The 24,528-nt window shown below is 48.5% G+C and overlaps 1 protein-coding gene across 1 annotated transcript in view; it reads left to right on the forward strand.

Annotated features, from left to right (window-relative positions):
* POLR3A (RNA polymerase III subunit A) overlaps window positions 1-19,130 on the forward strand; it is a 49,245-nt gene extending 30,115 nt beyond the window's left edge. The window contains exons 18-31 of the mRNA XM_030862717.2: window positions 908-1,026; window positions 2,573-2,710; window positions 4,514-4,684; window positions 5,603-5,716; window positions 10,284-10,370; window positions 10,457-10,539; window positions 11,423-11,593; window positions 12,728-12,821; window positions 13,016-13,108; window positions 13,752-13,916; window positions 14,419-14,583; window positions 14,760-14,891; window positions 16,490-16,622; window positions 18,495-19,130. Coding sequence (XP_030718577.1) covers window positions 908-1,026; window positions 2,573-2,710; window positions 4,514-4,684; window positions 5,603-5,716; window positions 10,284-10,370; window positions 10,457-10,539; window positions 11,423-11,593; window positions 12,728-12,821; window positions 13,016-13,108; window positions 13,752-13,916; window positions 14,419-14,583; window positions 14,760-14,891; window positions 16,490-16,622; window positions 18,495-18,643 — 1,814 coding nt within the window. The 3' untranslated portion in view covers window positions 18,644-19,130. The remainder of the gene's footprint in view (window positions 1-907; window positions 1,027-2,572; window positions 2,711-4,513; window positions 4,685-5,602; window positions 5,717-10,283; window positions 10,371-10,456; window positions 10,540-11,422; window positions 11,594-12,727; window positions 12,822-13,015; window positions 13,109-13,751; window positions 13,917-14,418; window positions 14,584-14,759; window positions 14,892-16,489; window positions 16,623-18,494) is intronic.
* The last annotated feature ends 5,398 nt before the right edge of the window (window positions 19,131-24,528 follow it).

Raw genomic sequence — 24,528 nt, forward strand, 5'->3', positions numbered from 1 at the left:
GGCCTGGCAATTCCCTGGCGGTCCAGTGGTTAGGACTCTAGGCTTTCACTGCCAGGGCCCAGGTTCAATCCCTGGTCAGGGAACTAAGATCCCACAAGCTGCGCTTCAAAAAAAACAAACTTCAGGCCTTTTGTTTATAAAGGCCTGAAGTTTTTTAAATAATACATAGAGAAAGAGACTTAATTATTTGCATTTTTAGAAGTCCAACTCCTTTGGAGAAACATTGGTCATGTGTGTGGGTTTCTAAGTTTGAGGGTGCTTTGAGTAAACTTGACATTATTTTTTAAAGAAAAGAAAGAAAACCTGCGGATTTTTAAAATAATATGTTTGATGATAATTAAAAACACTTAAATGTCATAGTTAGCCATAACCTGAAAGCATTAGGTTTCATGATACTGCACTCAAATTCAGAACCTCCTGCTTTTCCTGTTTCTGTAAATTTTTGACGGAATAAAGTCCAGTCTCTTTCACCTTGCTGCCTTTCACCCCATATTCTCCTACTCCCTGCTCCTGGTACATACCCCACACTCCTATCCTGTGTCTTTGCTTCCCACTCTCCCACCCACTTTGGAATTCCTCCCCCACGTCTTCTATGTCTACGTCATAATGTCCTCCAGATGTCCAGCTGGTTGCCACTGCCTTCTGGGAGACTCCTCTGAAAGTCTTTCCTCCAGCCCCAAAGTGCTCATTCGCCCCTGAGCAGCTCTAGCCCTGCTCGGCTTTTCTTGTGTTACTGATAGCTCTACCCTGTGTTGCTCTAGTTCTGACTTTTACTGTCCCTAGACTATGAACTTGTTGAGGATAGGGGGCCGTGCCACGTATTCCTGTTTTATCCCACAGATCTGCTTGCGCTTCATTTAATGTCGTTTTGGTAAATGAATGTTACATTCCTGACCTGCTTCCCCAGGTTCCTTCATTAACATATCACAGATGATTGCCTGTGTGGGACAGCAAGCCATCAGTGGCTCTCGAGTGCCAGATGGCTTTGAAAACAGGTCCTTGCCTCACTTTGAAAAACACTCAAAGGTAAGCAGTAGCGGATGAGGCAGAACTTTGAAGGACAACCTTCAGCAGTGCAGAAGAGAGTCACAGAAGCTCTGGGGCTGCCAACCAAGGGGCTCCTGGAGCTGGTGTATAAGGGTTGCGGCCGCTCGGTGTTATTCCCTCTGCAACCCAAACTTGAGTCCTGTAGAAGGAGCCTTGTTAAACTCAGAGCTGTATAACTTGAGTTTGGACCAAGAGGGTGGATTTCAGATTCCCATCCAACTTACCTTAAGTGTTCAAGTGTTCAAGTGTTCATACATGTGCATTCAATCTGTGTGCTCACTTGGGGGGCACTTACATAAAAGTATAAGGATTTTTAAACAGTGAACACGTAAAACGACCAGGAAATTCCAGGTTTCCCTCTCTGGAATTCTTAAACTCTGCTTGTAAATGACTTCTGGGTTCCATTGGCCCTCGTGGTCTAGACACTAGCGTCAGCAGAGCACAACTTAGAGCAGATTTGGTCACTTAGTAAATTCTGGATGGAGTCAGCTGTTATTTGCACTGAAGCAGAGATGCCCCAGCTGTACCTGCCCGGTGGAACTGTAGGATTTCTGTCCAGCCCCTCCTGGGGAGATAGGACTACTGTACTGAGAATGGACAGATACTCTCTGTATCGGGCGGCCTCAGGAACAACTCAGGTTCTCTGCCCAAGATCAGAAGTCACTAGGGGTCAGGCAACCAGCTGGTCACTGGAGTGGTACCTGACTATGCTCATCTGGCTCATAGTCAAAGCCTGACCAATTAGGAAGAAATACCAGGGATACCCAGTGCTAGCCTTCGGAGTAGATGGTGCCTGCCTAGAAATGCCAGCTGCCCCTTAAAAGAAATAGGGAAGCAGGAGGTTAGCCTGTTCATCTGAGTTGTCCGCCAAGGAACACAGACCTATCCAGATCAAAGGCCATTTGGCATTTCATATGGTGTTTTATATATGTGTGTTTCTTTTACAGGTTTTTTTTTTTGAGATACATTTCATTTATCATAATATTCACCCATTTAAAGTATAGAATTCAGCATCTTAGTATGTTCACAGAGTTGTATGATCATCATCACAATCTAATTTTAGAATATTTTCAACAGCCCCAAAATGAATCCCCATAAACATTAGCAGCACACGGTTATGTTTTGGAGGTGGACAGGTCTGGCCCACAGGAAGGGTGTCTTGGGAGGAGTTGTTTTCCAGGGGAGGCGCAAGCTGTCACAGTCAGCAGGTTGCCCTCTGAGCCGAGGTTGGTAACTGCCTCCCTGGTCTAGGGGTAGCAGCCCAAGCTTTGGTTTCTCTCTCACGAGCCACCTGGCTGCCAGTGGCACCAGCACCAACCCTGGCTGGGGCCTCACCCTCCTTGTCTCTGGTAAGGATGGTCTGGGCTAAATTGTTTCTCCTTTAGGAAAGGACATAAAACGTGAGAGTGCATTGGCTGGGTATTTCTAACCTGAAGTTGAGGCATTTTCTGATTTGAATGTGCTTTGGAATTGTGGACCTTGAACTTTTTTGTTAGATTTTTCTTTTTTTCCTACCTCTCTTTAGCTCCCAGCTGCCAAAGGCTTTGTGGCTAACAGCTTTTATTCAGGTTTGACACCAACCGAGTTTTTCTTCCACACGATGGCTGGCCGGGAAGGTCTGGTTGACACAGCCGTGAAGACAGCTGAAACAGGATACATGCAGGTAACCTGAAGAAATGTAGGCCATTAGCAGTGAAGCAGGATGGGGTCTGCAGATCTTGACTGCCGAGTGTTTGCTTATTCTGTACCTGAGCTCTAATTTATCCAGTCTTGGTATTTAAAAGGAAAAATTGAGAGATGTATGGTACCCTAGAAATAAACAACCTACAAAGGTAGTATGTTCCAAATCACACAATGTCCTTCGAATGATGAAGACCAGGCCGGAACCACATGTACCAAAGCATTGCTGGAGGAGAGCTTGGACCCAAGTGCATCCCAGGGCACGTCATCGAACCTCACTGAGCCTCTGATTCCTAATACACGGAGGTGGGGTGACAGTACCTACCTCGGGCTCTGCTTCTCACTGTGCAACTATTTATATAACCCATTATTAATATCACTCCAAGGGACTCCAAGAACCTATTCCAGTGCCGCAGGAGGGCTTGGACACACTTGGAGGGCTGGCTTTTTCTCCATTGTATGTACAGGTGTAAGATAGTAGTCTCCGGGGACAGGGCTGAGCTAGACACTCCTCTCTGCCTGTGCTTCTCAGACTGCCGCAGAAGTACCCCTGATGGCAGAGGAGTGAAAACACATCCTACCTTGTTCTTCCATAAGACCACAAGGAAAGGATTTCTCTCCAGTGTCTAATTCTCATTTCTGCTCTGTACTCCATAATCTATGTTTGTTTGTTCTTGATTTTTTGATGTATTTATCTACTTACAACACATGATGAAGTGAACAATCCAAGTTGCTAGGCCATGAACTGCTGTGGCTTTGTGTCCCTTTTCTCCCCACCGTGGATTGAGAAGCACGGCCCTTTGCATACTGGGAAACCAGGACTGATAAACCAGAGATGCGAGTGAGTGAGCCAGAGCACACGAGGCTGATGAGGGTGAAATGGACCCGAGTCAGTACACACCTATTTCCATAACCTCGTCTGGACCTCCTGTAGCATCACTGATAACTGCTTCCCTTTCAATCATCTTTTGATGGGAAATTGCCCTTTAGCTTTGGAGTGTGCTGCTTTTGTCAGAAACCTAACAGCCTGTGAAATGCTTTTACCACTCTTGCCCAAATGTCTGTTGACTTTATTTTTTGTCTTTACCTTTTTTGAAGTGGAGAGTATGGCTTTCCCAGAGCAATGTGTTAGCCTAGAACAAATTAGTTGTGGCATGAGGGATTTTTGTTTTGAAGTTGCCTGGAGCAAGATTTCTTTCTTTTTAACTCCCTGAGCCCCCATCACATTGCTGGCTGGAGTGTTCTGCTGGTGGGAGGTTCTTCTCCCTAAGCAGACTTGAGAAATCACTGCTGCCTGCTGGTTCAAAAGCAATGCCATTCCTGTTCTCTCTTCTTCCCCCTCTGTCCCAGAAGGTGGCCTGCACCTGATCCTCTGTAATTCATATTGAAGTCCACAGGGGTCCTGGATTAAGTTGTGTTTAGAAATGCAAAGCAATTGCATTAATTTATACCTTAGGGAGACAGAGAGGGAAGGCGAAGCAGCCTAGGAAAACAGTGTTTGCAGAGTCCTTCGGGGGTGATGGGGTTTAAATTGCATGTATTCTAAAACACTGAAGTCCTGGAGGCTGGAGCATATTCTAAATCCCACTGCACAGGCTAATGAGGCCCTTGTGGGCCTGTTCTTACAGTCAGGGGACTCTTCTTAAGGGATTTCTAATAAAATGTTTTTATGTGATTAAAGCGCTGGTAACCTTGAAACTCAGAGTTGCAAATCTCCACCTCTCTATGCGTGACTAGTCTTCTCACAGCAGCTGAGCTTTTGTCTCCTCTCCTCCTTTTCCTTTAGAGGAGGCTCGTAAAGTCCCTGGAAGATCTTTGCTCACAGTATGATCTGACAGTGCGAAGCTCTACAGGCGATATCATCCAGTTCATTTACGGGGGAGATGGCTTAGATCCTGCAGCCATGGAGGGAAAGGATGAACCCTTGGAGTTTAAAAGAGTTCTGGACAACATCAAAGTAAGATTTAGCATCATATCTGTCAGTGTTTTCAAGGCCAGTTCTGTAGAATGGAGGTGCCCTTTGGCATAGCACACAGTTAATGCTGTCATATCTACTCCACCACTGAGTTAATATTTTTCTGTTTGTGTTCCTTTGCATAATTTCCCCCAAGTATTAAAGGAAAAAGAGTTTCTCAATTTCAAAGTCTAGTTATTGGTAGTAATCAAATGCCAATAGAGGAGGGCTTTGTCTTCTTGTCTGTATCTAGTACAGTGTAATAGAGACGGTGTTAAAGCCATGGGTGTGGAGAAGCAGGCGCATTTCACACACTTTAACTGGGGGTATAATTTAGAACAATCTTTTTGAGAGAGAGCTGGACAACACTGATCTGAATTTAAATGTGGGTGCCTTTGACCAACATTTAAATTCCACTTATAGGAATTTGCCCTACAAAAATGATCTAAATGTGCCAAGAATGTCCTTCCAGAATTGTTTACAGCAGACACAGACCATCAGTGGAGGACAGGTCAAAAAATAATACAGACTGCTCCGTCCATTAGGGTGATGTGCAACCATTAAAATTTTAGGGGAAACCCCATGAGCTTGGAGGTGGGGGAATATTTTCACTCTTGAAATTTTGGGCTCTTTTTAAAAAACAACAATTTCTGATTTTAGTGCAAATCTGGGGTGGGGTGAAGGTTGGGGAGAAATGGCATGAAAACCACTGAATAGCCCACAAGCCTTTGTATAAAGTGGAGTATCAGTTTATCCCGTTTTCACCTTCATATTAAAGGTAGAGTCTACAATTTGTTTTGAAAGAAAAAAAACATCACAGGTTGCTAAAAGCTCACTCTGAGTGAGGTTGTTTTGTCTCTTGTAAATCCCTTCCTCCAATACTGCCCCCCACATCCCTCTTATTTCCTTTTGATACCCAAGGCAGTCTTCCCATGCCAGAGCGAGCCTGCTCTCAGTAAGAATGAGCTGCTCCTGACCGCTGAGTCCATCACGAAGAAGAATGAGTTTCTCTGCTGCCAGGACAGCTTCCTGCAGGTGAGCTCCGTGGGGCCATGCACCCGGCTCTGCTGTCACCAAGGAATTGTTCACCAAGTGCCAGCAGTGCAGTTTATAAGCTGCGAGGGTGTTTATGTAAGAGTGTTTCTTGTTAAAAAATTTAAGACTGGCCCAGGCAGAGTCTCAGCAGTCAACATAAAGAATTTATCTCATGTCTTTCTTAGTTTGTCTTTTGCGCAAGTGTTTCCCTGGTAGAAGAAAAGCGCTTTAGTTAGAGAACTGATTTTTTTTTTAACCCTGTCCCTGTCAACCCCCTACAACCCACTTTTTCATCCTGTGGGCCATCTCCTTCCTCGGTTGTTCTGAATCCCAATCATTTGTAATAGTAGTAGCATTGTTGTAATGCCATTTATTGTGTCTTATACAATAGATGATGTCATAGCATTTACTTAACACCCTTATCATTTTAAATTGTTTTTTTTTTTCTTACTGTAATGGGTTATAAATGCAGAGTCAGCCTCTTCCATTTTCTTCCAGGGACCTGTTACCTTGACATCCTCTTAAGGTTTTTTCAGTTCATTTTTATTTCACTGACCTGCTCCTTCCTGTTTATAATCATGGTTATGATCAAAAGCAGCGTGGCCAAAGCAAAAAGCAAAAGGATACAGGAATCCGTACCTGGTTCCCTTTGTGTACTGATTGGTGATTCAAATATAGCACAAATGTATCCCTTGAAGTATATCAAAAACAAAAATAGTAAAACACGTAAATAAGAATGTTTTAGTTAAAAGCGCTTCACTCCATTCTTTAACATGACAAGATGTGAAAAGGTGAAAAAGAGACTCTTCCAAATCTTAATATATTTAAAATTAAGAGTCTGGCTAGGCTGAGTGCCTTTGTTTTGGTTTTGTTTCTTCACAGCTTTTCCTTTTTTTTTTTTTCTTAAGTAACAAATGAGAAGTGTGATTTGATTTTTCTTCACGATTATATTTACTTCTTTATGTTTCTGTTTCTCCTTGAAGACCTTAACTGAGACAGGCTATGAGAAATATAACGAGGTAACGTGCTTACGTGCTGTGGCTGCCGAGCGTGGAGGAGTAGTTCTGCTGCACCCCAGCTGTCTGCCAGGCCCGGGGACCACAGATTTCTGTCCCGGTTCTGGCAAACAGGGCTTCCCTGTTCATCACCTTGGACTGGTCTTTTCTTGTCTTAGACGTGGTTTGACAGTAACCCCCTGACCAGCAGCACTTGTGGGTTCAATGAGCACTTGTTCAGCCGTCCCCTTGTGCTGTACGCCCCACAGATCACAGGGACACAGAGGTGATTGAACATGTCCTCACCCTCCCGTGGCTCACAATCCGGGCTCAGATTTGCCAAGAGGGTCCGAAATCCACTGGCCAGAGCAGATTTTTCTGAGCTGCTGAAATGTTGTCCGGCCATGGCCCGTGTCAGAGCCGAGGAGACAGAGGCAGCTCCTGGGTGGCGCTGAGCCCTGGCCCTGCCAGAGGCCGACAGCTGTGCTCACAGACGCACTGTGGACTGAGTGTGAGAGTTAGCTGCTGGTCAGTTGTGTGATTAACTGCCTGCCAGCTGCCGTGTTCTGAGTTCCCTTAGTATGCATGGGTTGGTCCAGCTGAATTCTTAGTAGCTTATTTCAGTTTTCATTTCCAAAAAGTGAGCTTTTTTCCTTTTAACCTAACTTCCAGAATATCTGCCCTAACTCTTGTGTAAGGGAAGTCATTCCTTTCAGCAAAGCCACCAGAAGCATGTCCACGTGGGTGGCAGCTGAAAACTGTCCTTTCCAGCACCTGAGCTGGGGAATGGTTTGAGGTGTGTGCTCTTGACTGCTCACGTGTGCGGAGTTTCTCAGATGAAAACCCCCTGGTCTGCTTGGCCTTGGGCTCTGGCATTCGAACGGCAACATCTGGTTAGCCTGTGCCTTGAACACCTGGCAATTGAATGGCAACATCTGGTTCAAGAGGGCTTTCAGAAGTTCGCCCTAAAGGATACAACATAGGCTCAGGGAGGATATCACCCATTTAAAGGAGGTTCTTAATACTGAATAATACAGGGGAAAAATTAAGTGGAAGTGGGTATTATCGCTTTTGAAGATTCACAGTTTTAGGCAGAGCCACACCAGGAGAGACTATCCCACTGCCCTCTCCAGCTCTAATTTCCACCTGTGGTTTGTAATAACTAACTGTATCTGAAAACGTAGCCTCAAGCCTGTAATTAATAAGTAAGCCTGGAGAGTTTCTCTTTAAAGAGTCTCTTGAGAATTTTCAAGTTCTTGTAAATTAGTGAAAGTCCTTTCTTAAATAAAAGTCTTTTCTGCCTAGAATGATGGCTGAGCGGCATGGTAACCCTCCACGTAGTTCCACGCTTTGTCAATGAGGAGAGTTGACCGACAAGGACAGTCATGGGAAACCTGTGTTCATGAGCAAGGGGCAGCCAAGATGTGGTGGATTCCACCCACGTAGCCCCCTGATCACCTGGGCTCCTAGGAGACAGACTGAAATGCTCAGTGGGCAAAGATGACATTGCAGAAAACCCCTGCCCTGAGAGCAGACTGTGGAGAAGGCATTTGACTTTGCAGAGGGGCCTCTTGTCTTGACCAAGCCCCTGACCTTATTCAGCCCGAGTGGCCTCTGCTCTAGAGCAATGCGGCCAGTGCCCTGCCGCCCCACAGGGAGAGCTTGCCAGGCTGGGCAGCAGCTGACTAAGAAGAGCTTGTGGACATGGACCATGTGGACCTCAGAAGTTTTAGTGGTTTGCTTTCAGAAAAGATAGTAGCTAGAAATTGCTCGTTGGTCTAGGGGAGGCTAAAGAGATTTATTTTTGCAGTGTTAGGATAAAACCTGGCTAGTTAAGTGTTAAGCTCTGAGTAGGTCCCTTATGGCAACAGTCCCCAACCTTTTCAGCACCAGGGAGCAGTTTCGTGGAAGACAGTTTTTCCATGGACGGGGGTGGGGAGGTTCAGGCAGTAATGCGAGCCATGGGGAGCAGCAGGGCAGATGAAGCTTCGCTCGCTCGCCTGCCCGCCCGCCGCTCACCTCCTGCTGTGCGGCCTGGTTCCTAACAGGCCGGGGACTGGTAGCGGTACGTGGGCCAAGGGTCGGGGACCCCTACATTAGAGGATTTTGTTTTTGCAAAAGTGGGCTTCTGTTCAGTCTGCTTTTTGAAACATTTGTTTCAGACAAAACTTGTGATGTTTTCAACTATGTGATATAGATTGAGCAGAGTCTGGGCAGGCGTGCTGGTCTTCCTGGGGCCCCCCAGCCGGCCTCGGAATCAAGGATCAAGACCTCGTGAGGCTTTGCAGCCACTACAGCTGCATCCAGTCCTCAGGCCCGCCTGCTGGTCCTTCCGGGTGTGTGGGTCCGCCCTCAGCCTGCCGCGCGGAGCAGCTGGCTGCCTGTAGTTGGCCAGAGCGCCCTCACAATCTGTCCAGAACCATTGAGGGGAATTATATTCCCTGGAGGGCTGCTGAGGGGAAGTGCGGTCTGTCCACCCTTTCCCACATTCTCAAACATGCCCCTGGATCGAACCAGAGCAGCTGATGAGCAGCCTCAGAAGGACGCTGCTACTGCGCGGGGTGTGCCATTAGCTCCCCTGAGAAGTGCTCTGAGGGTCAGTCCCGCGGTGCTGACCCCCTGGCAGCAGGACATGGATGGGTGTGGTTCATTAAAGCGCACCATACCCTCCGTGAGAACTCCCCGAGAGGAGATGCTAGCTGCTCCTGGTTCTAGGAGTGACCTTGAGGCTGGGTTTATGTCACAGACACACTATAGATTGTAAAGCAGATGGGTTTTCCCCTTAGAGCAGCTTCCAGAAAACTTAGGCCTGTCGTCCCTAGCCGTGCCCTATGGATCTTCCACATGAGGTACTTCTCACCTTTTTCTTGCTCCATTTTGTCATCGTCCCGGGGCGTAGAGTGCTGTTCTTAAATACAATGGGAACAGCAGATATGCCGATGTTTCATTTCCAGCTTTGAGAGTGGTTTCCTGGAGACTTACAAAGTTCTGACTGTGTGGGGGAAGGGAGCATGATGGGGGACCAATGCAGAGCTGGGGGTCAGAGACAAAGCTGGGACTTGGGAGTGTTTCCTTTGAAATGAAGGCAAGTGTTTGAAATGTACATAGTGTCTACAAAACCATACTTCGTAGTATTTAAATTGACCAGAACAACTGCAGAAGAAACCTCAAGAAGTTATCAGTCTAGAGACTAAAAGTACAAGTGGTTCAATTGTACTTACTCTGGGCTGCGTGAATGTGGGCAGCAGGGTGTGCCAGGGGAGAGACGAGAAGGTGGCAAGTGGGAAGGGCTATCCTGCCTTCACTGTATACATATGAAGCATCATCAGGGTAAAAAGGCCTTAGCAACACTAAACCAATGAACGATGTGTCCGGGGTGTGGATGGTGTGTCGTGTTCCTTGGAAAAACATTTTGTAATAGAACCTGTATCCATTTCGTACCCTTTACAGTGTCATGTTTAGCTGCCACTAAAATAGGACGGACTCGTCACGTTACTGAAGTTTACAAAACGAATCATGTAATCCAAATTGCTGAGAAGTATGTATCTGATGTTTGTTGTGTAATCTTTCAGGAGATAAAAAAATTCGTTAAGGAGGTTTCTGAGAAGATCAAGAAAACCCGAGATAAATATGGCATCAACGATAACGGCACAACAGAGGTAACGGCCCTCCCAGATGGGTCAGGACATAGAGGTATTTTCCATTGCTGCCAGCCCTGACTCATACTTGGATTTTTTCCTTCCAGCCCCGGGTGCTGTACCAGTTGGACCGGATCACCCCCACCCAAATAGAAAAGTTTCTGGAGACGTGTAGGGACAAGTACATGAGGTAAGGATGCTAACTGTCTTAGACTGCCAGGCGGTCACGTGGGTCTCTTGTATGCTTCCTGTTTCCCCAGGAAACAAAATCCTGCTCCCACACCGCTTACTAGTCAGTGGGTAGACAGGCTGGGTGCTCCAAGATGTGGAAATAACGGCGAAGAAATTTCCGACTGCCCTCTCCCCACAGAGAAACTACCGATGTGTTTGGCAATTGCCCGCTGCTCTGTCCACCTTCAGTACCATTTGTCAGCAGAGCTCTTAGATCTTCTCCAGTCATCCCACGCTGACCCGGTAGCCACACAGTATTCACTGTCATCATTGAACCCCTCCGAGCATCATGTCCCCTCATCTGCACCTGTAACTGATTTGTGCCAGGTTCTTCCTCTGTCACAAGCCTAGCCTGGGTCCTTACCAATTCCTTCCTGGCCCTGATGGCATCCGTATTTTTTCTGTTGAAAGGAGATCATCAGAAGCCTCCCCAGCAGTTTTTGGTTTTGTCTTTTTTGGCCCCTTTTTTTTTTACCCCCCTTGCATCGTGAGGCTTGCAGGATCCTACTTCCAGTTCCCCAGCCAGGGATTGAACCTGGGCCCACCCGGGCCCTGGCAGTGAAAGTTTGGAGTCCTAACCACTGGACTGCCAGGGAATTCCCTGGTTTTGTCTTTTTAATTGAAGTGTAGTTCATCTACAACACTGTGCAAGTTCCAGGTGCACAACATAGCGATTCGCTATTTCTATATATTGCAAAAGGGTCACCACGGTAAGCCTGGTTACCATCTGCCACCATACAAAGATGTGACATCATCATTGTCTGGATTTCCCACGCTGTGCATTTCATCCCCGTCTCCTTAGCAATTTTCCTGGACATTTCATCCCTACCTTGTCCTTTCAGGGCACAGATGGAGCCAGGTTCTGCCGTGGGCGCACTCTGTGCCCAGAGCATTGGCGAGCCGGGCACCCAGATGACCCTGAAGACTTTCCACTTCGCGGGCGTGGCCTCCATGAACATCACCCTGGGTGTGCCCCGCATCAAAGAGATCATCAACGCTTCCAAGGCCATCAGGTGCCCGCATCCGTGTCCCTCTTGTTCTCACACTCACCTGTCATGATCCTTGAGAAACAGTGTTTCTCTTGGGGGTGTGTGTGTGTGTGTGTGTGTGTGTGTGTGTGTGTGTGTGTGAGAGAGAGAGAGAGAGAGAGAGAGAAAGAGAGAGATGCTAGCGGGCAGTTTCTCAAACTCCGGAGTGAGGCGTGCTTGTGTTAATCATATCTTGCCTTTTAAAAAACCCAAACTGGAAAAAAATAAGTCCAAACTGGATAGAGTCAAAATTGATGCAATGGTTCTTTATGGCCACAAGTCACATGAAAGAGAGAAACCTAAAAAAAATGCCTGGAAAACTTGGAACGATGTGTCAGTGTAGATTTCATCCTTTTGATGTCATTATTCCCAGCCTCACTAGGCCTGACTAACGTGTCTACCACTTGAGCTATGGTCATATTCTGTGACACACTCCCTGTCCGCCCACACCCCCGCCCTGGTGATTTCATGATAGGATTTGTGGGTGATGTGAGACTAGGAAAGACAGAAATACCTTATAGTGCATTCAGTGACAAAATCACGTTTCACCTCTGATCCAAGTCTAACGAAATGACAGTATAACATTAAATGAAAGAAAGCTGTACTTGGTTCTAGAACAGCACCTGTAGACGTCCAGGGTGGTAGGAGTTCTGCCTGCCTCCTCTACGTTGGTCAGATCTCCCAGGAATGTGCGTTCGGGGGATGCTGTCCAGGACAGCGAGGATGGAAGCTCCTAGCTGGTGGTTGGAGGAGGTGGAGGTGTCCTGAAGAGGAGATTGTAGGGGTGGCAGTGGAAGTGGAGGAAGCTGCAGTACACGAAGGGTCAGTTTACTCAGGGAGCAGAACTGAAATAACTACTCATTAGGACCAAAGAGGAAAAGGTAGGTTCGCTTGGCCAGGAAGAATGTTCTGAAAGTCACTCAGTGACTGATCGATTGGGCTGCCTCATGAGCACGTGTATGTGAAGCCCTCAGTGGCGTGCCTGACTCCAGTAAACGCTCAGTAAATTGCGGTTGCTGTTAACATTACAACTGCAAGTGGTACCCGGGCTTAACAAAGCGGTATTCTTCAAACAGCCTCATTCCTTGTGCTGTCATCATTTGCCCTTACTTCCCATAGCACTCCAATCATCACAGCACAGCTGGACAAGGACGATGATGCAGATTACGCTCGCCTCGTGAAAGGGAGAATTGAGAAAACCCTCTTGGGAGAGGTAAGAAGAAATCCCTCTTAATAATAAGAAAACTAAACCAGCAGCGTCGCCAGTAAGCGTAAGAACCACTTGTAGTGGATTTACTAGTCAGTGTGTCCACACTGCTCTGTATCCTTAAAAAAATAGAGTGATCCTTGTATGCTCTGAGGGAAGGGAAAGTGACTGATGAACATTCTGATCTTTTGACACCACAGATTTCGGAGTATATTGAAGAAGTGTTTCTTCCTGACGATTGCTTTATTCTCGTCAAGCTCTCCCTGGAACGGATCAGACTTCTGAGGCTGGAAGTGAGTCACGTAATTAAATGCGCGGAGGAAGTCATCCTCTTTTAGCCCCAAGATAGGCGCTGATAAACTAGGTCAAGAGCTATGCAAGGCACAGGAAACCCTGCAGAGGCTTTCACTCAGTGTCTGTTCTGTGAGTCTGTTGTACCTTCATGTTTTCTCTCTACGCCTGACCCCAGCACAGACATTGCCACCCAGGGACACACAGGAAATTAGTGGAGGTTTTGTGCAGGCCATAATACCCATTTGCTGTGATAACAGCATTACAGCATCTGGAAGGACTGTAGTGCCAGCAGTGTCTTACTCACCTGTGGGCCCCCAGCACAGTACCTTGCTGGCTCAGAGATGTTTTTGGATGAGTGGATTGACCTGGCTTAATTATCGTCGGTGTTTATGTACAGGTAGCAATGGCAAAAAAAGAGTTGGGGGGTGGGGATCTACTCTTTAACGAATAAGGCAGAGGTATACATTACGGTACATAAATACACAGTATATCTCCAGTATTAAAATATCGTGGTGTGGAGAGAGATGGGGTAAAAATGACTGAAAAGGCTTAGAGGGGCAACGATGTAAAAAGACCAAGAAACACTGGAACCGCAGCCTCCAAACCCTGCTAGTAATGTCCTGGGCGTGCGGTCCCTCGCAGGTGAACGCTGAGACGGTGAGGTATTCCATCTGCATGTCCAAGCTCCGCGTGAAGCCTGGCGACGTGGCCGTGCATGGTGAGGCTGTGGTGTGTGTCACCCCCCGAGAGAACAGCAAGAGCTCCATGTACTACGTGCTGCAGTTTCTGAAAGAGGATCTCCCCAAGGTGAGACACAGGTCACCTCTCCAGGACCGTGTCTGGCCTAATACCTGGAGATGCATAAAGGGAGGGACCGCGCTTACCTCTAACCTGAAGAGTCAGGTGTCAGGAAGCCACAAGGGCGTTGTCACTGCTGAGACTGAGGGTGGCGCCCTGTTTCTTCGTTTCTTTGCTACACCCCTAAGGAGTCAGGCAGGTTCCGGTTTCCTTCTTAGCACTGCCTCACCAACGCTGCCTGTTCGGTTTCTCTTTGTTCTTTCATAAAACTGGTGGTGGAAGGGGGCATGGTCCCCTGAGCTTCTGCTTCCCCCCAACCACTAGAGCAGCACACAGGCACTCCCAAGTTTGGCATGTTGCTGACAATCACCACTGAAAATGAGGTGATCAAGGTCACAAACCCAGGCCATGACGTTCCCAGTTCTGACAGCCACTGTGGTTTCCCAGGCTCCTGGGTGGGTGGGGCCGCAGGCACTGCGGGGTCTGGAGCCTTATCTGTCTGTGAGTCCAGGTGGTGGTGCAGGGCATCCCGGAGGTGTCCCGAGCTGTCATCCACATCGACGAGCAGAGCGGAAAGGAGAAGTACAAGCTCCTGGTGGAGGGTGATAACCTGCGGGCAGTCATGGCCACCCACGGTGTGAAGGGCACCCGAACTACCTCTAACAACACGTATGAGGTACTGCTTACGGCCAGGGGCACCTTGCAGTCGTCCCGTCTCCCTCCTGGCACGCTCCTCCGACCCTGTCGTTTGCTCTTGGTCTGCACTCCCATCTCTGGGGAAGGGCACGGGGTGCCGGGAGCTGCAGGGTAGAGGAGGGCATGGCTGCCTCTGCTCATCCTAGCCCTCCGCAGGTGGAGAAAACCCTGGGCATCGAAGCTGCCCGGACGACTATCATCAACGAAATCCAGTACACGATGGTCAACCATGGCATGAGCATCGACCGGCGGCATGTGATGCTGCTCTCCGACCTCATGACCTACAAGGTTCGTGGGGGCCTGGCAGCCAGGCGTCGCAAACCCAGTTTCGGGAGCACAAAGCTTGTAGGACACATAGCGTGCCCAACTGTGATGACCACCGTTACCCCAAGACAGAAGTACAGTGGTCAGGTTTGGGTGTACTGGTAAAATTCCAGCGTGAAAATTTCAACCTCATGGCAAGAGACAGAGCATGGTTTTTGTCCTTTTTAGAAATTTTATCGTAAAAGAAAACTAGCCATTGCCAAAAGCCCAAGGATTCCATGGCAAACTGAGGTTTATTCCCTGTTAAACCCATTCATCACACTTCTTCTGTAGCCATTTCCAGGTTAAAGAACAAGTTAACATAACCTGAGGGGGGAACTGAGGTTGGTATTTTTGGCCATGCTGGGTCTTCGTTGCTGCGCGCAGCTTTCTCTAGTTGCGGCGAGCGGGGGCTACTCTTCGTTGTGGTGCGCGGACTTCTCATTGCGGTGGCTTCTCTTGTTGGGGAGCACAGGCTCTAGGTGTGCAGGCTTCAGTAGTTGTGGCACGTGGGCTCAGTAGTTGTGGCTCACGGGCTTAGTTGCTCCGCGGCATGTGGGATCTTCCCGGACCAGGGCTTGAACCCATGTCCCCTACATTGGCAAGCGGATTCTTAACCACTGCACCACCAGGGAGGTCCCGAGCATGTCATTTTTATTCTGACTTTTTTCTAACGTTATAAATGTTTTCCATGTTGTTACATAGTTTTGTAAATACACTTTTTTAATGATGACATAACATACCTTTAAATGAAAGCATCTAAATTTACATAACTCTTTTTCTACCTTGAGGCTTTTAAATTATTTGAGTTTTGAGTTCTTTGAACCATAAGAAACATCTTCAGAAGTACTCTAACTTTTTTTTTTTTTGCGGTACACTGTTGTGGCCTCTCCTGTTGCGGAGCACAGGCTCCGGACGTGCAGGCTCAGCGGCCATGGCTCACGGGCCTAGCCGCTCTGCGGCATGTGGGATCTTCCCGGACCAGGGCACTAACCCGTGTCCCCTGCGTCGTCAGGCGAACTCTCAACCACTGCGCCACCAGGGAAGCGCAGAAATACTCTAACTTTTAAAAGTTAGATTCTTAATTTTACTTTTCAGGGATTTTTTTTTTTTTGACCGTGCCATGCAGCTTGCAGGATCTTAGTTCCCCAACCAGGGATTGAACCCAGACCCTCAGCAGTGAAAGCGCAGAGTCCTAACCACTGGACCGCCAGGGAATTCCCTACTTTTCAGTTCTTTTATTAATTAATTTTTATTGGAGTATAGTTGATTTACAGTGTTGTGTTAGTTTCTGCTGTACAGCAAAGTGAGTCAGTTATACATACACATATATCCACTCTTGACTTCTCAGTTCTTAATTCTTTGCTCCAGTGGCACCCGGCTGTGAGTGTAGGGATCTGTGTTGTCAGTGGCTGATGGCCTCAGAGGGACACAGGTGGGACACACAGCTGTTAGGATCCTGTTTAAACCTGAGACTGTGACTTGCGGCCCTGCTGATTTTTGCTGCTTCTGTTGAGGGAAGGCGGGGCATGCGTTTTGTAAGTGGCACGAGTACCACTCTGGCTCTCTCTCCCGTGGCGCAGGGTGAAGTCCTGGGCATTACTAGGTTTGGCCTGGCCAAGATGAAGGAGAGCGTGCTGATGCTGGCCTCCTTTGAGAAGACCGCCGACCACCTCTTTGACGCCGCCTACTTCGGGCAGAAGGACTCCGTGTGTGGTAGGTTTGGTGTTCGTAGCAGCCTCCCCAGAGGCCTTTGTGGATGCAGCTTAGACCGTGGCTGGGGCTTCTCAGGAGGTGGAGAAACTGAGCAGGCAGAGCTTTTACCTAAGAATAAAGTCACAGATCATGGAATTGGGACTGACCTATCTTTTATCTCCAGAGCCTGACTGTGGCAGCCTGCATCCCTCACATTTGTAGAAGGCTTCTCTGTCAGTACAGGGAAAGGGTCACCGCTGGGCATGTAGGGATTTTCTAGTCCTCAGAATTACAGTCGGCCACTCCGATCCTGCGCCAGGCACCCGCTGTCCTGACTTCCTGAGCGAGGCAGCCAGCACGCCTGCGCCGGGCACCTTGTATGGCGTCTCAGCACATCAGTGAGGCGCAGGTATCGAACCCTTTCTCGGTGAGAAGACCGAGGGAACTGACTCGCTTGTGGTGAGCGTCTTGCCCTGCACTAGCCTCCTCTCCCACCACACAGCGCCTCTCTGACAGGCCTGGGGGAGAGGGAGCCCGAGGGGCGGCTGTCACAGCAGACCCTTGCCCACTCGGAGTGCCCACTTTGCTCTAGCCTTTCTCGTGCCGCAGCAAGACCCTGTGGCCTGAGGTGGGAGTTTGTGAGGGCCTGGGGCTCCAACAGCGATGCCAGGCCTGGCCTTCGTCCCCGCCGCCAGAGCTCTGCTTCCTAGTGGCCACTTCCCCTCTCACCTCCTTGTGTGGATTGGCCACCCAAGAGGCTGGTCAGGTGGGGCCCCAGTCGGTATACGCCTATTGTTTGCTCCTGAGATTAACTCTTTCTTTCCCAAGGGTCACAGGTTGCAAATAGAGAGAAAGAGAAATTACATAATTCTTTAAGATAATGAAAGGTAAAAGGAAAGAAAAGGGAGCAGAGATTGGGGCCGGAGAAGGGCAAGGCCAAGGCAAAATAAGAGCGAGTCTGCTTGACAGCAGGGCTAAGACCCAGCTCCCCAGCTCTACCACCAGGACGCTGGGCCTGGTCTTTGCTGCTGCCCTGCTGTGGCCCCGCCTGCCGCCCCTTCTCCACCACTGACCCCTCTGGGCACCTAGCGTGGTCACCCTACCCCAACTTTGAAATCTCCTGATCCTTTAAATGTTGTAGCTCAGTGTTGGCCCTTACTACGTGTTGGTTTTTAGTTTGGTTGTTGACCTCTCTGGTGCCCTGATAGCACAAAGCCCAGAACATAGCAGGTACACACTTGCTTATTGTAAAACCAGAAGCCTGACGCAGAGCCCAACATTTAGATCTTAAAAATCTGAAAAGGAGCTCGGAGAATCTGCACTCTCACCTTCCTCCTGTCACTCTGTGAGGGCCCTGCCTTCTGAGTGTCTCTTATTCAGGCTGTGGACTCCGAGGCTGGGGTTCTGTTAAGCCGCCCTGACCCCTGGGCACAGGGAACAAGTCTCTGCTGCTGTCTCCAGGGGGACTGGCATCTGCTTCCTATGATCCCATTTGCTTGTCTCCTGGGCCCTAAGTTAAGGAAGTGCTGGGTGGCAAACTTGGGCTTTCCTGAGCATCATTCAGTATATCCTTGCTGTCTGAGTGTAGCGCTCATGAAGGTGAGGCCCACACGGTGCCTTTGGCTCAGATGGAGAGACCTCTGCGCCAGCAGTGGGGCTGTGAGTGGGCACTGCCCTTCGCTGGAATTCCCCCAACCCGTCCAGGAGCGCCACGCCACGCCTTCAGCGTCTATAGATGAGGCGTGAAGCGAGCAGCCCGGATTCAATCCGTCGATGTGTAGTGGGGCTGGGACTCCAAGCCCAGTTTCTGACTCCCAAGTCTGTAGTCTCTCTGTCCTGAAAACCTACCCGTGTGTCGAGAAGCCCTCTAACATCCTTTCTGGTTGGTTTCAGGGGTGTCTGAATGCATCATCATGGGGATCCCCATGAACATTGGCACCGGGCTCTTCAAGCTGCTCCACAAGGCTGACAGGGACCCAAGCCCTCCCAGGAGGCCCCTGATCTTCGACACAAACGAATTCCACATCCCCCTTGTCACATAGTCCAGGGAAGAGGGGATCGTTCCTGACCTCGGCTCCTTGTCGTCTGGGAAGGGGCTGGAGGCCAGCAGCTGACTCGTGAGCTTTGTGCTCCCCAGGACCGAGGCCCTGCCATCCCCACCGTGCTGGCAGTCAGAGAAGCCCCGGCATCCTAGGAGCAACTCACCCAGTGACCCAGACCACAGCACAGTGCTTGCTGGGGAGAACCGGGATTTGTCTGTTTGTTTGAAACCTAATTAATCTAGGGACAGCTCAGCACCTCCTGCCCACTCCACCTCCCTGGACTTGAGGATCCCCCAGCCCAGAATCTTTGCTCGTTCCCACCTCACCTGTCCCTCTGTCCACTCAGAGAGGTGTCCCACCCCGACCGGGAGCCAGGTCTAAGCCCCAGGGCCAGGGCACATTCTCAGTTCTTCCGTTCCCCAGTCATGCTGCAATCTCCAAGTGTGACATACTAATGTAAATATTGTTACTATTATTTATTTGTCCACTTTGAAGAATTTGGAATTTTTATTGTTATTTTAGTTTTCCTTTTGAAACCAAGAAGCTATAGAAACCAAGAAAGCCAGCTTTGAAGCGTCACTGGAAAAACTGGTTAAGCAAATGGGACTGTGTAGGATTTGTAACTGAGCTGAAACTGTCATGAGGCCACGCTGCTCTGAAACATCTTTTGCAGACCTCCCAGCTACCCTCTTTTTGTCTACTTCCGACCCCCATAGTTGGGGCTCAACCTCATGACGAGAGGCAAACCCATCCTTCATGGCCTGGAGACGCCTCGCTGGAGTGCAGGGCCTGCTGAGGTAGGCGCTGTCGTGTACACAGAGATGAAGAGTGAGGCTGGTCCAGACCCACACACCACCTGGGCAGCATCCACACCCTCCTGCGGAAACTGCATGTGTGCCCTGCCACCTGCGGCCGAAGAGCACGCAGCTCAGTTGCAGAGCTGGGGGCCTAGAAAGTGTCCCAGGGGAGTGGCGGGAGCGGGTCCTCCCAGAGGGTGCAAGCAGACACCAGCTCTCGGGGCTGAAATGGTCACCCAGACAGGAAGGGCGAAGGCCTGCACAGGGGTGGGTGCAAGCTAGGGTTGGGGACGCAGCCCAGGTGGCACAGCGGGCTCCTCAAAGAGGAGATCTGTGACAATAGAAAGCACATGTCGGGCTATGAGGAGAGAACCAACGGGGCATCCTGGGAAAACCTATGTTTAACTGCCTGCTTGGGCTTCTGCCAGTGACTGCACTATCACGGGTGGGTTTTTCAAGGCTTATGAGGGGGTTTTGTGCAACATGGGAAAGAAACGTGTGTAGCTTGTCTTCAGAGAGCACAGGGTTTTGCTTCTTCTGGAGACGGTGGTTCTTTGTGCTGAATTTGCTCCTTGGGATTGGCCCAGGGCCACGGAGAAGGAACTGCGGCAGCTGCAGATCTACTCCCTCTGGAGAACGCTCCATGGATCCTGTCCTCCTTCCTTCCCTGCCCAGAGCCAAGTTTTATCGCTCTGGCTCTTCCTTCCCTCCCATGAGGCCTTGGAAAACCAAGGCTGCTTGGTTGGAAGTGAGACAATAGTGAAAAGTGGGGCTTTGACCCTGCTTTCTGGCTCCGTGCACTTGAGAAGGAAGGTCTGCTTCTGAAATGACAGCCTGTTCATCTCCGTGTATCAAGCCACTGGAAGAAACAACAGCACAAACCAAAGAGATGGGCATCTGTTGAGCAAGAAGATGGTTTGGACGATTAAAGAGATGGATGTGGTAAAAGAAAAAGTAGGGGAGAGTCGAAGAATTCAAGCAGTGTAATGTACCTACCTTCTTTGGTCATTCCCTAGTCGACTCCCCAGGTTCTGAGTTAATGCCACTGAGGCACTTAGCGTAACCCTTGGTTCTTGGGTCTGTGTTTGGGATGAGTGCTTTCCCTCCCATACTGACGTGATTTTGAGTTAGGAATTTCTGACCTGAGTGACTTTTCGGCAATGCTCAGGCTTAAATTCTGTTAAAATTAGTTTGATCCCCACGCCCATGAGGTTAACCTACAGACTTCTCTTAGGGTGCCAGTGATGTGAAAAAAGGCCATTTTTCACATTCAGCCCCACCCACACACATCTCTGAACTAAGGTGGCCTGGTTGAAGACGAAGTGTTGAGTCTATTAAAACGCTCAGGGTTGCGCCATGAAGCCTCACCACGGACTCTGCTTCTCTCACCCAACCTGCCAAGAGCCACAGAGCCACACGGCTGGCTTCCTGAAAACTCACCTGGGAAGTAAGCCACAGGCCTGATCAGATCCAGGACTGCTGGAATCCACGTAAGGGCCCGGGAGGGTGGAATTGGGTGGCGGGAGAGAACACCAACGCCCACCTTGCTCTGTTTGACACATACGTGTAGTGGGGGGGGGGACCATGGCATCCATGTGCTGCTGTGAGTAATAAAGGCGGTACTGGGACTTCCCTGGCCGTCCAGTGGTTAGGACTGCGCTTTCCATTGCAGGGAGTGCGGGTTCCATCCCTGGTCGGGGAACTAAGATCCCGCATGCCACCCGTTGTGGGTGGCCAAAAAAATATTTTTAAATAAAAAAATAAAGGCAGCACCGCCAGGAGCCTCCTCCTGCCTCGGCGAGCACTCCCTGACTCCTGCATGAGACCTGTAATTGCAGTGGCTGCAGGCCCGGGGTCAGGTTCAGGCCAGCACGCGGTTCCGGGAAGGGGCACACCCCCAGTGAGGAGTGAGATACCCTCGTGGTGCTGCCAGCCCTGCTGGGCCCATAGGCAACGCTGACCAGTAAACCCTACTCCAGGTTCCCCACCGTGCATCCCAGGGGTGGGAGTTAAAATTGTCCCTAATGTGACCATCTGCCCTGCCCTGGCCTCGGGCTTCGTGCAAGCGCCGAACTCAAACACCAGGTAGCAGTGTGTTCTCGAGAGTGAGCTCAATAGAAGGTTAGGGTTTTATTCTGGCCTGTTTGGAAGAAATAAGAAAAACACATTTAAATTCCGTCTCATCCATTAACAGACACACGTTTCTGACGGGTGATCTGTCCAGTTCTTGACCCTTTTTCCATCCTACGTACCAGGGAATCGAAATAGCGATTGACTCAGTTACAGTCCCCATCCCCTACCCCCCCATTCTCCCCGCTTTGTTCAGGCCTTTGGGGGCGGAAGAGACATTCTGGAGTCTTTCAGAGTCTGTGTCAGAGTTAAATAAATTACAGTGCTGTGTTTCTATTTCAGGGTTTATCCGTTTGTATTCCCATTGATTCATGTCTGATTGAATCTGACACTATGCAATGATTATTTTTCTTGAATTTTTGTTGTCTCTTGGCAGAACTCTCTTTTTCTACCAAAACTCAAAAGAAGAAAACTTGTTATACAAAAAAGTGTAGCAGTTCATCCCTGTGGGTTGTGAAACAGGGTGATTGGGATACATGTGAGCTGTAACTCCCAAGATAATTAATGTTCCCGCCACAAGCCAGCCTCTAGAGGTAAGCAGTGAGCACCCAGCGCCCCCCGCCCACAGTGTAGCTAATTCAAGCCCAGTGGGATGCAGCAAAGTGTCCCCCACACCCGTGGCCTGAAGATGCCACCTGGCCAGGATCAGGTGTCTAGCTTAACTGTTCTTTCATTCATTCGCCTAGTAAAGGCCTCCTATGTCCAGAGTCTTGTCATAGGTACAGCAGTAGACAAAACAGGTAAATCTGATACTAATGCATCTAAAAAGAATTCTTCAGCAGAAGGGGGTGGAGCAAACGATAAAAATGTGTCCAGCACAGGGTAGGGTTAAAGCTGCAAAATTCCATATGACCTAGCAACCCCACTACTGGGCATATATCTAGGGAAAACCATAGTTCAAAATGATATATGCTCCCCAATGTCCATTGCAGCACTATTTACAATAGCCAGGACATGGAAACAACCTAAATGTCCATCAACAGATGAATGGATAAAGAAAATGGGGTGCCCACACACAACGGAATATTACTCAGCCATAAAAATGAACGAAATTGTGCAATTTGCAGAGACGTGGATGGACCTAGAGACTGTCATACAGAGTGAAGTAAGAGAAAAATAGCGTATGTTAATGCATATATGCGGAATCTAGAAAAATGGTAAAGATCTTATTTGCAAAGCAGAAACAGATGTAGAGAAGGGGGTGTGGGATGAATTGGGAGATAGGGATTGACATATATACACTATTGATAACTACGTATAAAATAGATAATTAATGAGAATCTACTGTATAACACAGGGAACTCTACTCAATGCTCTGTGGTGACCTAAATGGGAAGGAAATCCAAAAAAGAGGATATAGATATAGATATAGATATATGGCTGATTCACTTTGCTGTACAGCAGAAACTGACACAGCAGTGTAAAGTAACTATACTTCAATTTAAAAAAAAATTTTTTTTTAAATGCAGAATTGAGGGCCTGGCTCCTTTGGGCAGGCTCAGTACATCAGGCCTCACCAGGGCGGAGAATGGTCCCTCTGAGCCAGCCCAGCCCTCAGGTTCCAGCCCTTTCATATAGGCCCTCCATGCCCCATCTGGCCTTCCTTGGGCCTGGATTTTGGAGGGTGTGCCCTGAGCAGAGGCTGTGAGCCTGTAGTTACTGGGAAAGGATGCAGCTATCCTTATCCCACCCCCAACATAGAGTTAATAAGTGGATATTATGCTTTTGTTCTGTGCCAGGTGGTGTCCTGAGCCCTCAGAGAAAGTCCCTGCATGCATGGGGTTTACCATCTGATCAGGTTGTCAGGGTCATCTTGTGGTTAAGAACCTGGGTTCAGACTGTCAGAATTCAAATCAAAATTTCCCCTTTTTATCTGGTGGCCTTGGGCTAATGATTTAACCTCTTTGCCTCACTCATTTATAAGATAGGAATGCCATTTATTGGTACCTAACTGATAGGGTCATTGTGCGTTTCAACATGATTATGCATATAAGGTCTTAGTACAGTGCCTGGCACAGAATACATGCTCATTAAGTACGTTTGCAATTATGGTGACTATCACTATTTTTACTGAAAAATGATTTGCGAATTCACAAGTAAAACCCAGTCCTCTGACCCTTTTTAATTCACTCAGATGGAGCTGTCTTTTGCGGCCTTGGAAATACGGTCTCTCTAGACATAACTCCTGCCTCACTCTCTGCTCAGTCAGATCCCAGGAAGTATTTCACACGAGGGACAAAGAAGGCTAGGGAAGGGAACAGACGTTTGGCAGTCATGTGGCTGAGGGCTTGAACATTTGCATTTAGGCCATGAAGTAAATGTGATCTCATTTGAAGGGTTGTGGGTAGTAAGACCAAAATAACTCAGACTTTTTATACAGAGATGTGGATATTGACATATTTATTTACATAGGTGTATTGTATAACAGGGTGTCCCTCTCTTTAAAAGAGAGGTTGCCATTGAAAAATCATCAGCAAAGAATATATTAAGAAATTGGTAATAATGGCCACCTTTGGGGATAGAAACTGGAAGACTGAAGGGTAGAGGCATGAGGGACTTACTTTCTGCTCCTTTCTACTGTTGTACTTAGGTACTTAAGTACTTAGGTATTGCCTTTTTTATTATTTTTTTTAATCGATATCTGATGGTAAAGGAATCAAGTCATCTCGGAGCAGACTTTGTTCTGGAAAGTGATGAGTGTCCTGTCCTGAAAATAGCTGAGTGATCCCTTCTAGTTATATAAACATAAATCAAGTAGGCACCAGATATTCAGGGAGGAGGACATCGTTATCAGGATAAGTTGACAGAAAAAATCTAAGTTAACACAGCCTTGGGACTTCTCTGGCGGTCTGGTGGTTAAGACTCTGCATTTCCACTGCAGGGGGTCGGGTTCCATCCCTGGTCAGGGAACTGAAATCCCACATGCCGTGAGGCGTGGCCAAAAAAAAAAAAAAGTTA

Source organism: Globicephala melas, chromosome 16, assembly GCF_963455315.2.
Source record: "Globicephala melas chromosome 16, mGloMel1.2, whole genome shotgun sequence".
Classification (NCBI taxonomy): Eukaryota; Metazoa; Chordata; class Mammalia; order Artiodactyla; family Delphinidae; genus Globicephala; species Globicephala melas.